At 32.5% G+C, this 16,255-nt stretch overlaps 2 protein-coding genes across 11 annotated transcripts in view; one reads left to right on the top strand and one right to left on the bottom strand.

Annotated features, from left to right (window-relative positions):
- LOC123698829 (transient receptor potential cation channel trpm) overlaps positions 1–16,255 on the bottom strand; it is a 225,688-nt gene that overhangs the window by 152,745 nt on the left and 56,688 nt on the right. The window lies entirely within an intron of this gene.
- LOC123698833 (esterase FE4-like) lies at positions 2,609–6,741 on the top strand. Its single transcript, XM_045645610.1, has 3 exons — positions 2,609–2,797; positions 4,177–5,429; positions 6,064–6,741. Exons 1-3 carry the CDS (start codon positions 2,633–2,635, stop codon positions 6,329–6,331), a joined length of 1,686 nt encoding a protein of 561 aa, XP_045501566.1. The 5' UTR covers positions 2,609–2,632; the 3' UTR covers positions 6,332–6,741.

Here is a 16,255-nt window from a genome sequence, read left to right as displayed (position 1 = left end):
TCTTTATTGGGATCGAGTCATGCCATAGGTAGAGTAAAAAAGAAGAGCACATCAAATTAGGATTTGCAGTCTAAATAAAAATCATTTAATTTGTTTTTAAACGACAACTTTTCTATTGCGTTAAAAAGTGTAGAATGAGTCATGAACTTTAGCAGAGTATGAGTGATTAATAATTCCTGGTAATTTAATAAACCATGATTATTTTGATAGGAAATGATAATCTATTTCTAGTACATTATAATTTATATTTTGTGGATAGGACTTTTCTGAGAACCTTGATAGCTACAGTGTTGATTGACGGCGGATATTTCATAACCGGCTTCAAAAATAGGAGGAGGTTTGCATGAAAAACATTAAATTACATGACTACTTGCTAACAAAAATAGAAAAACTTTTTCATAACATACTATAACAAAAGCATAGGCTGCTAGTGTATCTTTATGTGAATTATATTAAATTTCCAGCCAGAGTACTTCTGCTAGTGAAGGTGTGTCAAACCCATGCCCTTCGTTATTAACCTCTTTTAACCTATACTTACGCAAAATTGTATGTACGCCGAAGTGAGATAGCCAAACTTTAAAGTGCCCATAATACTTAAAAAGTAATCACAAGAAGAACAAATTTAAATATTTTATTTACAACACTTGTAAAATTGAAAACTCTTGAAAAAATGTAGAGCTAAGATATTTTTTCTTTATAACCCTGTTTCAAAAAGCATACACAAATATTCTTATTTGTTCTTCTGATCTCTTCAATCATGAACACCAGAAATATTTTATTTTTTCTTCACCAAAGCACAGAAACAGTATCATTACTAGGTAGTAATGATACTGTTTCTGTGCTTTGGCACATAATATGGCAAAATATGTAATTGAAAGAAGTCTCTTTCGACCAAACATCTAGGTAGTTCTAACTCAAACTCAAATAATTTTGATTCATGTGAACTAAACAAATACCTAATGAAATGTTAGAGAAAATTGAAGTACTAAAGCTAGTATTCTCGTTACGTAAGGCAAATTGCATAATCATTTAAACATACACACTGTGTTTTTATATGAATTACAGTTTAGGTTGCTTTTTCTTCAAAAATATACCTATGTGCACTTGAATTTTGAATTATTTCAACCTAAGATTTCAACTATACACTATACGCATTGAAAAATATATAAAAAACACGCTTTAGTGATGGAATATAAAGTCCCGTACTCAAAATAACAACCAATGAAATTTACAAGTCGATTATTGTGTTCGTTATTCGGGGATTCCCCGCTTTCTGTATATAGATCGTGATATCGACTAATGAAGTCGGTCGATATACATTTTGCGCTTCTTGAGTAAAATCTTTTTTCATTTTTTCATTTCATTAATGAGCGTTTCTTTGATAAGAAATCTATGAAATTAAAGAATATCAAAGAAATCTATGAAATTAAAGAATAGGTATCAAAGAAAACTATCGCTTCTGGCTTGCGGTTTTGCGATTTGAAAACGGTACCCAGAATGCGGGCCCTGTGGCATGCGTTTCGGAAATCTCTCGCTTTTTATTATAAAGAATTCGAATGCTATAAAACATAATTAAAAAATTAAAAAAACTATCTAAGTACTCAAAATTATTATTAAATTCTCTTTAAATCTAAAACCAACGCTGTTTCTAAGAATATGCTGATAGAGGAGTCATTATAGGTTCATTACTAATTATGATTTACAACGGGTGATTAAGTTTTATAAATCTTAACAATTACCGTAACTGGACAGGACGGTTATTACCATACCATTTATAAGGGAATTGTTTTATTGCCCAGCTTACGCACGAACTACGAATAAAAATTACATTTTTGTCGTCACATCTTTTAATAACTTCTTATAGTAAAAAATAGAGGATTATTACAGCATCATTTGCAAATAAAATCGAAGACTAACATAATTTGCAAATCAGTCATAATATTTTATCCACAACCATATTATTATAACATGAATTGTATTTAACCAGTTCGCTCCAAAGTTGTTTGAATTTTAAATTCGTGTTGCAAAAATATGGTCAATAATCCCACGCCTCATCTCGACTTGGCATTTACAAGATCCTCAACATGCACATACTCTACTTCTTCTTTTTTGTTTATGGCCTTCCCGATCCCAGTAGAGACGGATTCTGCCAGTGTCCATAGTGTCATGCATGCACAGATCAAAATTGATCTTTAATTTCAATGACTACGGTTATAATGTAGCAACTTGATACTCTGTGCTGGGGAAAAATCACGGAAGAGATTGAGCAGTTCAAGTGCAGGATCAGTCTTACCTGGATAACCAAACAGGACAAATACAAAAGCAAAGCATTAAAATTTAAGGTTATTGACTTGGATAAATTTGGATAAAACGTTAACAAATGAGGAGGGAACCAAACACAACAAACATTTAAAATTAGTGGGACGGGGAACATCAGGGGGAAGTTGATCTAAAAGTGAGGAATTTCGCTTGCACCTCGATTCATTTTTTAATATCTACTTTGACATTTCTTGGTAATCTACAATACAATATCTGTTGATAAAAATGGTTCTGCAATCTACATTCTACATTTTTCCTTGCCGTCCTCATTCCGCAGTCCGCACCGGAGCGCTGAGGTGCGCGGACGTCAAGAATGTTTATATTCGTGTGTTTGTTCGCGATTGCGTACGCGCAAGATAACCTCTCTGTAAACACGACGCAAGGTGTTGTTATCGGCAGCCGGGCGAGCGATGGAAACTATTATTCGTTTTACGGAATACATTATGCCGGCTCTACGGCTGGGCTGAATCGATTCAAGGTACCTACTTGAACATTTTCTTTGCATTTACTTTGCGTGTGAGCGAATCTAGATATACCTATGTGTTTATTTCAACGCATTACCTACGTCACACGTGCTTGTATCTATTGGCACTACAATTTCATCGCATTTAGATCATATTATTATCTTTATTTATTTAGAATTATAATGCCCAAAATTATTCAAACAAAAATAATAGGGTACCTACTAGGTATTTCATATAGTTAATTCAAAACAAATGAAAGATAGAGGACAAAATATTATATGTGATAATATTTGATAAGATTGCCGGTAACGCCGAATTCTGAAAATAAATATTTAAAGTATTAAGTTATTATTTATAATCAAACATAAATTTTCACTTGAGTGTCCTTACGTTGTTTCGATAACAGCAATTAGAAACACATTACGTATGTACCTACTGTAGTACTAAGTGCGAATATTTTAGACACAGTTAGCTACATACGTTTTAACTATAATATTATGTTGATTTAACATATTATTTTAGTTTTAGACTCGCAATCCTTTCGCTTGTATCCAGATCTATTTTTACCTTTACTAAGCAAATGCTCAGAAAGTATGTATTTTAACTGTTACTATAATGTAGAGATAACTTTATACGAAGTGCATTAGCGCACGAAATTCCAAAGTATTTTATCCACTTTTTAACATAGGTTAAGTGTCAAAATTAGCGACAACTCAGTGAGTCACAACTCTTAATTAGATTAGGCGCGGAAAGAAGTTGAGTATACAAATGTAAGGACATTTTGTCCTTACATTTGTATACTCAACTTCTGCTCAAAATCGGCAACTATGATCAAATTATTTTACCTGAGGTCCTGAATAAACAGAAATCACATAATACCGGCAGCTGTGGTGTAACTGTAACTTTCCCATGTCGATCAAATTCGGATCTAACATTGAACAAATATCAAAATACATTACTAAATTTTATAGTAATGTAATTAGTAGATAAGTTAGTGCGAAAACAATGAATTAGGTGAATAACGAAACATTTAATTGCTATTTATGTGCAAATTAACATATCAATTTATATTAATTAATAAAGATACGACAAAAACATTGAAGCATTTGATAAAACATGTACGTTTAAATAATTTATATTCATATAATTTAAACCTCCTAAAACATATTTTTACGTTTGCATCCAAATTTTGAGACATTTAATGTATTTTATATTAAATACAAATAAATTGAATAAATAAAGATTCGATAAGGTTTAAGATATAGGTTAGGTATTATCTGATAAGATTACTTCCAAGTAATAGCAAATAAAATGAGAAAGAGCACAAAATTTATTTTCGTGGCTGATAATTTCATGAAAAAATATAACTAATTATGTATTTTTATACTTTCAGGCACCTACTCCACCACCTGTATATCCCGGAGAATATCACGCAATAGACACTAAAGTTATTTGCGCCCATCCTACTAGCCGAGGTCTTGTTGGAGTCGAAGATTGCCTGGTACTTAATGTTTTCACACCAAACGCAATTGCCAGTAATAGACCCGTGCTTGTCTGGCTTGAAAGTGAAGAATATACTACCACCAGACAAGAAGTGTACTCCGTAAAGAAACTTGTAGAAGAAGACTTAGTGGTCGTTTCAATAAATTACAGACTATCGATATTCGGATTTCTCTGTTTAGGTGTACCTGAAGCACCAGGTAATGCTGGTCTCAAAGATGTTATCCAAGGATTAGAATGGATTAAGAACAATATAGCTGGTTTTGGTGGAGATCCCAACAATGTTGTATTGCTTGGACATAGTTCAGGCGCTGCAATAGCGGAATTGATAACGTTATCGCCTCTAGCGCAAGGTTTAGTTCACAAAGTCATCGCTATAAGTGGATCGGCACTCTCTCCCTGGGCTGTTGCATATGAGCCTCTCAAATATGCAGAAAGTGTAGGCGAGAAATTAGGATACGGTGGTAAATCACCAGCACAGCTCGCTGCATCGCTGGTCTCAACACATATAAATGTCCTTGCACCAGTACTAAATGACTTCGAGTTCTATAACAACACTCCCTTATTCGCACCGTGTATCGAAGATAAGAATCTCATATCAAATGAGACTGTTTTAACTGACGCTCCTATAAATTTACTACGCAACGGCAATTACAGTCACGTTCCATATATTGCTGCTTTTGTTGACAAGGAAGGCACCATAAGGGCAGAACAAGCAGCTTTCCGTAATTGGTTGAACAAGATGCAAAGCAATTTTACAGATTTTATTCAAGCCGATCTTAAATTTGAATCAACGCAAAACAAGTCTGCCGTAGCGCAATCAATCAGGGAATATTATTTTGCACAGAAAGCAATCAGTATGGAAACCATTGAAGATTTCTTAGACTATCAAGGGGATACAATGATATTAGTTTCTGTGTTAAGGGGAATAGCCGAAAGAGCAGCAACTTCGAGGTCTTCGGTGAGATTACTTGAATTTGCCTTCCGAGGGACCCATAACTCAGATTGGGCATATCCCCAAATACCAGTAACAGGAGCTAAGCATGGCGCGATATTGAACTATCTTTTTGATTTCGATTTACGTTCAGGCGACTATCTTGTACAGACTTCGTTATTGAGACGATTCGCTGCATTTGCTAGAAATGGGTAAGTTTCGAAACACTAGACACTAATTTATCAAAACCTACGTATGACAAAAATTTAGTCAATAATTTTAAATATCCGAATAATATTGTTTCTAGTGTGATAAGTATTATTTTATTAATTACTAGCTTCCGCCCGCGACTCCGTCCGCGCGGATGTCGGTCTTCGCGTGGATGGTTTATTTCTCCATTTTGAGACCTCTGACAATAACATCTTATAAATATCTATTGGACCCAATTCCCAAATACGGTTAGGCCTATAATAATACGCAACGTGTGTTCGCGGTTCTACGGAACAACGTCTATGGATAAAACTGAAAAATTAAGATTAATTTTTTTCTACGTATTTTTCCAGGATAAAAAGTATCCTATTTTACGCCCAGGATAATAAGGTATAATTATACCAAGTTTCATCGAAATCGAACCGCTAGTTTTCACGTGATGCCTTCACATACAGACAGACAGACAGACAGACAAAAATTTTTTTAATCACATATTTGGGTTTGGTATCGATCCAGTAACACCCCCTGCTATTTATTTTTTCAATATTTTCAATGTACAGAATTGACCCTTCTACAGATTTATTATATGTATAGATTTTTGAAATACCCGACTAAAATCGTATTTTCACATTTCAGAGACCCAAACCCAGCAAACACCGATGTCATTTGGAATCCTTATACACCAGGATCAACGGTAGCATTGCGTCTAAGTGGTGAAGATACCACAACATCTAACCATATGTTCCAAGAAGAAGCAAGAGTGAACATACATCAGCAAAGAATGGGTTTCTGGAATAATCTATATTCTATTTATTATAACCCACCGCAGGCTTCTTCAGCGTCTAGAATTTTAAGTTTAACTATAGTTCTTATTTCGTGTGTGTTAGTGTTGAAATTGCTGTAATTTTTTTTTGTATGTTAAATGTGTAAAATGCAGTATTAATGGGTATAAAATTAGCATTTTAACGCGAAAAAGAGCTATTATTATTCAGTTTGAGTTAATACTGCACAATTGTAGAGACGATTGATTTGACCCAAAATTAATATTTTTTCTATACGTATTCAATACGTCTGATTAAGATTAATAGTAATTAAGAAATTTAACATTCTAGTAGAGTGAGCATTTAATTTAGGTAAAATTGTACATAATCTTTGTGTTCTTTGACTCAAAGATTATGTACAATTTTCACTCTCAAATATTTAGCGTAAGAAAGAACGAGACCAAAATATGTTATTGTATTTTTAAAAAGTTATTGTTAAGTTCCCTTTACTTGTTAACCCAGAAACAATAAAGTAATAAAAAGATTTCTGTAAGTAATGTTTGTTTTTAATTGGACAAAAGCCTATTACAACAAAGAAAACAATAAATGTAGTTAACAAGTAAATTTTTTTTAATTCGATTTTAGATGATTATAAACCTACTTAATATTGACTGAGGCCTAATATGTCCAGCAGTGGACGAGTGTAGGCTGACAATGATGATGATGATGATGATAATATACTTAATTCGTTTTTTTATTTATTTACATTTTTTATTGTATATTATGTTTAATGTAATCTAATTTAAAAAAATATATATAAAGTTAAAACGATGAATACCAGTGAGTCTTCATTTGTAAAATAAGAAAAAAATAAAATATATAGAGACAATTATTCGTTACTATCGCATTAGTCGCAATTTATTGCTGAAATTTAATAGATATTAATATTTATTATAATTTTCAAGATATTTATAATATAAAATTATGTTATGAAATTCATGAAAATTGTTGCATGGCAATTCCTTCAAATAAAATATTATAAATGCGAAATTTTGTGAGGATGGATGTAAATGTATGCATGTTTGTTGCTCTTTCACGCAAATAGTACTGAACCGATTACATAGATATAGAGGGTAACATGGATTAACACATAGGATAGGTTTTATCCAGAAAATCCCACGGGAACGGGAACTATGCGGGTTTCTCTTTGAAAACGCGGGCGAAGCCGCGGGCGGAAAGCTAGTGACAATATAAGTATGATAATTAAATTACAATACTGAAGAGTAGGTACTTTATCACACTTTATATACTGTAAATAATAATTATCTGTAACTTACCGATGTTATACTGAGTGAATAAGTGGACACTTACCTGTAATGAGAAAATATAAATTAATGACAATTAATAATAGGTACTTACATATTTTTTATAATTGTAATTGTGTAAACCTTATTTAGTCCACTAACATAATATCAATTAATTCAACAAACGGTTTATTGGCCACCTCCTGCATGGCGTAGAAAGTGGTCCTGGCTTCAATACCAGAAATTAACGAAAAGAGAGACTATACTAAGATAGAAACTAGGTTTTATAGAGCGAATCTAATTCTACTTGCTCATAAAGGAGATTCGACCGCTTAACACATATGAAATATAATATTCATGCCTTATCTATACTAATATTATAAAGCAGAAGAGTTTGTTTGTTTGAACGCACTAATCTCGGGAACTACTGGTCCGATTTGAAAAATTCTTTCGGTGTTAGATAGCCCATTTATCGAGGAAGGTTATAGGCTAAATTTCATCACGCTACGGGCAACAGGAGTGGAGCCACGGGGGTGAAACCGCGCGGAATAGCTAGTTATTAATAAAGAAAAATCCTCAATAATGTTTATGAAAATTCATTCTGAAATCCTAGATTCTTATTTATAAAACAGAACAGGGAATTTGCGGGGATTACGTTAAATCTAACTTCAATAATAATCCATCAAGTTGCCTCTATTGCAATTAAGCTTAGAACAGCTCAGAAATAGCTTATAATTCAATACTATAAATAATTCAATTATTCGAATAGGTTTACTATGGAAAATTCAAAAGAATAATACCTACTCTAATCTGCGGTGTTGAACATACTCTCTTTACTATAGTAAAGAGAGTCGGTTCGGGACAGCGAGTTACAAAAATAAGTTTGGCTCAACTTTTTTGGTGCACATTGTAAATATCGTTCTAAATTAAAAAAAATCCACTCAATGTTTTGATGAAAGAATGCTGTTTAACACTGTTTGTTTATTTTTCATTTTATTGTACATTGAAATATGTTGTAAGTTATTTTTACCTAGGTAGGTATCTAATATTAGGTATATAGTCTTGGCCTTAAACAGTTATTTTCATTTAGTACATTAATAGACCACGCGTAGTTCAATAATAGCCTCCCTGAAGCAATTTCTATAAAACCGTTGCCATGGTAACCGCAACCACAACACCTGAAATTTCAAATACCCTTAAATAAAATAACTGCTTCGGTAATGAGAGCAATAATTTAAATAACCCAGTTTAAAACACAATTTATTTAACGAGAGCTGGAAAATATGACTTAATTATACTAATTAAAATAACCAGTGTAGCTGGTTTGTATGTGTAAGCAAAAATTAATTTGGCACACGTATACGAAGAAGAATTTACCTATTTTATGTTTTATTGTTTAATTAATTTCAAGTTGAAATAATAAAAATAATTTGAAATCCGCGACTTTTTATTTTAATTACAACCGATAAATCACTATTGCTCTACATTAGGTTAAATTAAAGACGTAATATCACTACATGGTATAAAACGAAGTCGCTTTCTCTGTCCCTATGTCCCTTTGTATGCTTAAATCTTTAAAACTACGCAACGGATTTTGATGCGATTTTTGAAGTAAAACTTCTTTATCGGGGTTGGAAAAAAATTTAGTGTAACATTTTTTCCTTACGCGTGACATTTTCCCGTTACGCGCCATCTTTTTCTTATCCCTACCACGCGTGATTTGACGTATTTAAAGTTGCATATAGTAAATTATTTTTTGAAAAATAAGATCATAAAGAAGTTTCACTTCTTACGTGTGTACACTACTTACTAGTACACGCACACATTTTTTATTTTTAATAGATAGAATGATTCAAGAAGAAGGTTTTAGTATATAATTTATTAGGTTTAGGACAAAGCAGGCGAAGCCGCGGGCGGTAAGCTAGTTTCATACAAATGAGAAAAGCCGAATCGAACGACTAGTTCTTACAGAAATAGAAACTTATGTTACGAAAAATTCGATTCACGCAACAAATTATCTGAGATTTGTTCCTTTATTGTTTGTGAGATTTGCCCTTTCTTTGTTCAAGTAATAAAAGTTGAATACACATAAGTCTGATATTAAAAAAAAAATCTACTGCGAATAAAGCTTTGGTTGTGAGAAAAAACACTGGCCTAATTCCATCCTCAAGGGGCGACCTGTTGGACGCTTACTGAGAGAATTCGTAGAAAAAACGAGGTAATTTGTGTCCAGAGACAAAGAGCAAATTATACTTGTATAGAATATGAATGGAATTGTTATAAACTGTACTTAAGAGATCTGTGATTAGGTACTTATATTTACTATCTGTGTTTCATACCAGTATAAAAAGCAGATACCTAACATAATATTATGTACTTGCTAAAGATTATAATCTGTCAATCGATCAATTCGTCCTCAAAAAGTTATGTCTATTGAATAATTTAATGTTCTTAAGGTATGTATATTATATATTAATTTTTTTTTCACACAATCAGATACAAAATCAGATATGCCTTTACTTAGTAAAAGAAGCCTCTATTATTCAAGTAAGTATAATGATTTCGTATAAACTATATTAAATCTTATATCCTAATTATTATCCTGTTAGATATATGCCTATAAGGCTATAAATAATTTGAATTATTCCTTACTCATATTATAGATAGCCAAATGCAAGCAAAAATGTAATGCCATAAATGAGAAAGGGAAATGCTCTTAACCAAAGATGCGCTCTTGTTTTTCACCTCCAAATCCTCCTCCATTATCATTGATATTTTACCTGTGCGCAAACTGAATGTCATAGCACTAAAAAGTCATGCAAGCGTTTTACCTCGTAAATTCATCACAAATACGTACCGAATCCGATTATATAACGCATGCATTCAAACGAAAGGTGCTGTATTTTGGATTCGAATAAAAATGCGCGATGAATCTCTGTTCAAAGATGCATAGCAATACGCGCGAACTTTCCTCAATTTATATTGAAAATGCAAAATGCTGTTAGCGTTTTATAGGACTCGGGAGTCGGGAACATTTTTTTTTTTAATTTGGCATGAACAAGGCAAGGACAATGTTTAAAACATGTCAGAGCAATTCTATTTTAGAAATCACAAATCAAATTTTGTCATCAACAATTCTTAATAATAATATGTTTCATAATAGGTAATTAATGATGAGTTTTATTTGATTTCCCGCCAAACTTTTGCAAACTTCCGATAAACGTTTGATATTGAATTAGGGTCATAATAATTACATTGTTATCAGTTTATTGGCTTGTATATTTATCTATGAATTTGAGGTATGTAAAGATAGATTAGACAGATATCTAACTTATTAAAAAAAGTTAGGAGGATAAAGACAGGAGGATACTGTCGCGAACAAAGTGTATTCTAAGTATATTGAGTAAAAGTTCCTCTATAATAGAAGTAGGCAACATTATGTTGAGCCTCAAGAATATTGCTTTCCGCGGTAGACGGCTAATATATCAATAATTTAAAACAAAGAGAGGAATACAATTCTGATGATACAGCTTTACCACTTTATTAGTCCATTGAACACTCAAAGGTCACTTTAAAAGTGTCAATTTATTTAATTAACAAACCGAACAAAATATTTTTGAATACATTCTCCGAAGTTATGCAGAATTTTCAAGGGTAAATTCTTTTTAAGTACAATCATCAGTTATATTATGTCAATCTTAACATATTATACGATATTTTATATAATTACTTATGTATTAATATAATTTATACTTAATTTTAGGACACATCATCTTTGGATTATACTGTAAGGAAAGAAAGATTATATTATGATATAAATACCTACCACATTGATAATCTCTGTTTTTTGTCTCCTATATTATTGGACCAGTTGAGAATCTATAGGTTTATCATTTATCAGATTAAAAAATAAAATAGGTATATACGTTTATGTTTTGTTTATACCCGTTTAGTATAACTAGTCCAGGAATAAACCGTATGATACCGTATACAAGATGCAATGTTTACCATAATTGTCAATTCACTTTATAAAGAGTAGAGTTTCTATAAGAAATATTTTTATTTATACCACATCTGGATTACATTTACAGTGAATGAAAAATAATGTTAGATTTGTGTAATATTTTATAGAGCGTTGTCTCCGTACCGCAGGTGCATTTTCTCGCAACACATGTTACAAGATTGAACAAAAGAATTCACGTAGCTTCGTTGTAAATATAAGAATTTCGTATTTTGTCTACACCGAATCTTATTTTTAGATTTTTAAGGATTCAATTTTCGCTTCTACTACTAACTTTATCATCACTTACGTTGATTTTGAATTTTGGTCGTTGTATAAAGCCACTGAGAATTTATTTTTTCCAGAAATTGTTACAGGTAAGGGATTGAAATATTGCTCGAAAAACCTTAATTTATTTAGTAAGATTTTTTTTGATCGACTGATTAAAAATAAACAAAAACGTATTACGACTCTCCCAAAAAACATCCCTAAGGAATAAGGAGCCGCGGGCTGAATAGTTTTACGAATTCAATTCGTCCAGAATTATTATCAATTCCGTATCCATTTTGTTTTCCCATTTTCCATTTAATAACATTCGCAGTACAACAAGATGTAAAGATGTCTGCAAGAATATTCAATAAATTCATAAACCACAGTCCCCGGATAGCCGGAAGCGACACAATACGAGCTATTTTATCCGTAAATACCCTCCCGTGACCCTCATACAATATTTATATTGGACTTTTTGTTTTTACGCTATTCTGCACTCTCATTGTGTTCATTGTGTGGAAAATATGTTAAGCCACGTCTACAATTATGTAATCTTTCGGTAATAAAGTATCAATTTTTTACCTAATTAGCGGTAAAGAAAGCAGGGGATTGAAAAGGTTAAACGTAGGTACTGTCCAAATGTTCATTGTGTATTGCTTATAATAAGTAATTGTGTATTGTGTATTGCTTATAATAAGGTAAGGTTAATGGCAAATAAATATAATAGCCAAATTTAATCCTAATGAGTTTGCATATATACTTAAATAGTATCTACGTAATACAATTGTTTAATTTTGAACAAAGCATTTGTGAGATAAAAAATTTATTTAAATTTGCTAATTTTCAATTATGCTTACTAGTTACTATAATATAATACACAACTACTACAAACTGTTAAGCTAACATGTTTTACTTCTTTACTTCACTAGGTAATCGTAGTCAATAGATTTAAAATTCATCCCGTTTGTAAAAAGCGTAGAACTGCGGCAAATCGCAGCTTAATTCGCACCATCCTCATAAGTCACGTCTATCGGTAAAACATTCGGATCCCATAATCCCATCCTACGCGAATATGGAACAAATCCCGGGATATGGGATTCGTTGAAATGGCATTTTCGCGCGCTCTTTGATATCGAGACAAATAAGGTGCCTTTTGTGAGATCATTTTTCATATGAGGATTTAGAAAGAGCTTCACGGACAGTTCTACTATTTAATTAACTTGGAGACAAGGAAAATTGCTTTATTCTTATATAATAGCTAACCGCCCGCGACTTCGCCCGCTTTGTCTAAAACCTAATAAATTATAAATTATATTATAAATAAATTATAGAATAAAACCTTCCTCTTGAATCACTCTATATATTAAAAAAAACCTAATTTTAAAGATTTAAGTATCTATACAAAGGGTCATAGGGACAGAGAAAGCGACTTTGTTGCTATGTAGTGATACCTATCTATATATATGTAATCAATACATATAATAAAATTCTAGAAAAGTGGTGTCTGTACAATGCAAATATGTAAAAAAAAAAATAGCAGGGGTTATTATTAAATCGATCCCAAACCCAAAACTGTCGTTAAAATTTTTTTGTCTGTTTGTCTGTTTGTCCGTTTGTCTGTTTGTCTGTATGTTTGAACACGCTAATCTCAGAAACGGCTTATCCGATTTAAATGCGGTAAAGGTTTTCATTAATATATTGTGGTAATCTTCATTTAACATTTAGTGTTTATTTCATGTCAATCGGTTTATAAATAAAAAAGTTATGACCATTTAAGTATTCACGGCGAACATTTGCTAAGGCATTCTATGGTACACTATTATAATACAGTGTACGTTAAAACGTAAGTTATCCTACAGTTATTTCTATAAAATGTCCATGTGATCATATCGAAAGTCCCCAAGGGTGGGGTGGGGATGGGGGGGTAAGCTGAGGTAGTAGGGGGGGAGGGGTCAAATTAAAATTATGCTTATTTTTAGGTAAATTTTATACATAAAATGTCCTTTAAATTATGTCGTATTATAATATTTTTAACCCCCGACGCAAAAAGATGGGTGATAAGTGTTTGACCGCTATGTGTGTCTGTGTGTGTATCTCTTTGTGCCACCGTAGCTCGCTAGCAGGTAATTAGATGCGGTTTTTTTGTTAGGCAGCATATTTTCCGACGCTGGTTCTTAGATAAACTATATCAAAATAGGTTAATCCATTTATTATACCTAGGTATACATATAGAGGTAAAAGTAGGAATGAAAATAACTAAAGTTATCGAATATACTTTAGTGATATATTAAATGAAAGCGAACGACCTATCAGTAACAATAAATCAAATTTTATCTAAATCGGTTCATCCATTTATTTGATATACGATATAAAAGTTTTAGGTTATAAAAAAATGAATTTTGACTCAAGTGACATATGAAATGAAAGTGCATGACGTGTAAAGTATAATTGGACATATTTAATCAAAATCGGTTCATCCATTTACTATACCTATATATTGGTAAAAGTTGGAATGAAAGAAACGATTGTTGTCAAGCATACCTAAGTGACATATCAAATGAAATGGTCCGGGAGCCAGAAGCAGATTTTCAGACCAAGTTCCTCTCAAGCGGTAATTAGCAAAATGCATCAAAGTATAATATTATGAAGCCTCGTGAACGTCAGCTGGAGCTCGGTTGGGGGGGTGAGCGGTTGTAGTCTCCCACGCACGTAAGAAAAAAAAGTATATTCATTCATTTCCTCTCAGCTAAAAATTTGTCAAATTGTAGCTAACCCAATATCTCAACGAAAAATAATAATCAGCTGGTTACAGCATGGTGTATTATACGTCAGCTGGTGACTCGAATATAATGAGACATTAACAAAATCATCGAGATACGTGGAATTCCATCAACTTAAGTCCCCGTAAAAGATAAGTAATAACTTTATTAATTATATATTATACTATTATTTTTTTAAAAATTATAGTTCACTAATGTTTTTAGTGGGTTATTTCATATTTGTTACACTTTTAGGTAGTTATGTGAATTTGATGATATGATAGTTATTTTTAAATGCAGTTTATAATATTTGTAAAAACATGTTTACCGATGTGGCTGAATGTACGTAGTACCCCGATCATGCGCACAACTAACCACCTCCAAGTACCTTATTACTGTCTATATTATGCTAGCGTGTGTTGCTTGAATTTTTAAAAATAACGATAATAATTAAAGATACGTCATTTCATCTCAGATGAAAATTTGTGAGCTGATTGTTAATATACTGATGCGATAAATAAAAAAAATCAGCTAGCAATAATTCGAGGAAAACCTAGTCAGTTGATGCATATAAATTGGCATTAGATGCTCCTGTCTAACTCCTATGTAATAACTTTCAAAGTATCATCTGACGGTTTTTCCACCAAGATACAGCCAGCTGACCTATATATATATCAACAGTTACATATAAGCTATCATCAGGTAAATTTTTGTTTGAGAGGAAATCACGGAAAATAATTTTATTTTTTTCATGTTCGAGACACCAGCTGACGTATAATACACCATGTTGTAACCAGCTGATTATTTTTTTTCGTTGAGATATTGGGTTAGCTACAATTTGACAAATTTTTAGCTGTGAGGAAATGAATGAATGTATTTTTTTTCCTACGTGCGTGGGAGGCAACAACCGCTCACCCCCCCAACCGAGCGCCAGCTGACGTTCACGAGGCTTTATAATACTATACTCTGATGCGTCTGACGAATTATCTCTTGAGAGGAAATAATTAACCAAATTTGCACCTGGCTCCCTAACCAAAAGTGCATAACGGGTGAAGTACATAGTTCTATTTTTATCCAAATCGGTTTTTCCATTTATTAGATTACAGCACAGATTACAGCGGTAAAAGTGGGAATGAACAATAATCGAATGTGGTCAAATAATATCTCAAGCGGCATATAAAAATATGAAATAGCAACGTGTGAATTACAATTAGTAATGTTTTATCGAAATCGGTTCATCCGTTTATTACACTTTAGGGGTGACAGTGGTTAGGTAAATAAACCAAATGGAGCATCAAACGACAGGATATGTCGTGTACATATAGGTACAATTAGATAATATGGTTTACATCAAAATCGGTTCTGCCATTTACTACACTAGGGATGGAAAGGTTGAAAGTCTGTGAAAGAAGAGGGGGATATGGAAGCGAGAGGATAGCCACACCCTGGAAATTTTGAATTCTACTCAAAGCCACATAGGCCTGGCGCGGCGCTTGGCAATTTTTTTCTTAAATATACCACTTCTTTTGCCACTGTGGTCCATTACAATTTGTGCACGGTTACGGCACAACTTAAAAGGTGTCAAGGAGCAACAAACTTATAGATATCAATATGATGTAGGAATGTATTATGGAGGTAAAGGTAGGTCTCGCTCACTTGAAAATATTACATGAAAATAAGAAACCGAAGTTTAAAAAAAAAAAAAAAACCCAACGCAATGAAGGAAAAGGAATA

The sequence above is a fragment of the Colias croceus genome, chromosome 17 (assembly GCF_905220415.1).
Source record: "Colias croceus chromosome 17, ilColCroc2.1".
NCBI lineage: Eukaryota > Metazoa > Arthropoda > Insecta > Lepidoptera > Pieridae > Colias > Colias croceus.
This window is presented reverse-complemented; position numbering and strand designations above follow the sequence as displayed.

Bases quoted from the DNA above. Each gene is read 5' to 3' on its own strand.
- LOC123698833 (XM_045645610.1), top strand. From the start codon at position 2,633: ATGTTTATATTCGTGTGTTTGTTCGCGATTGCGTACGCGCAAGATAAC. The intron at 2,798-4,176 runs GTACCTACTTGA...TTATACTTTCAG, and splicing joins CTGGGCTGAATCGATTCAAG to GCACCTACTCCACCACCTGT. The intron at 5,430-6,063 runs GTAAGTTTCGAA...TTCACATTTCAG, and splicing joins GCTGCATTTGCTAGAAATGG to AGACCCAAACCCAGCAAACA.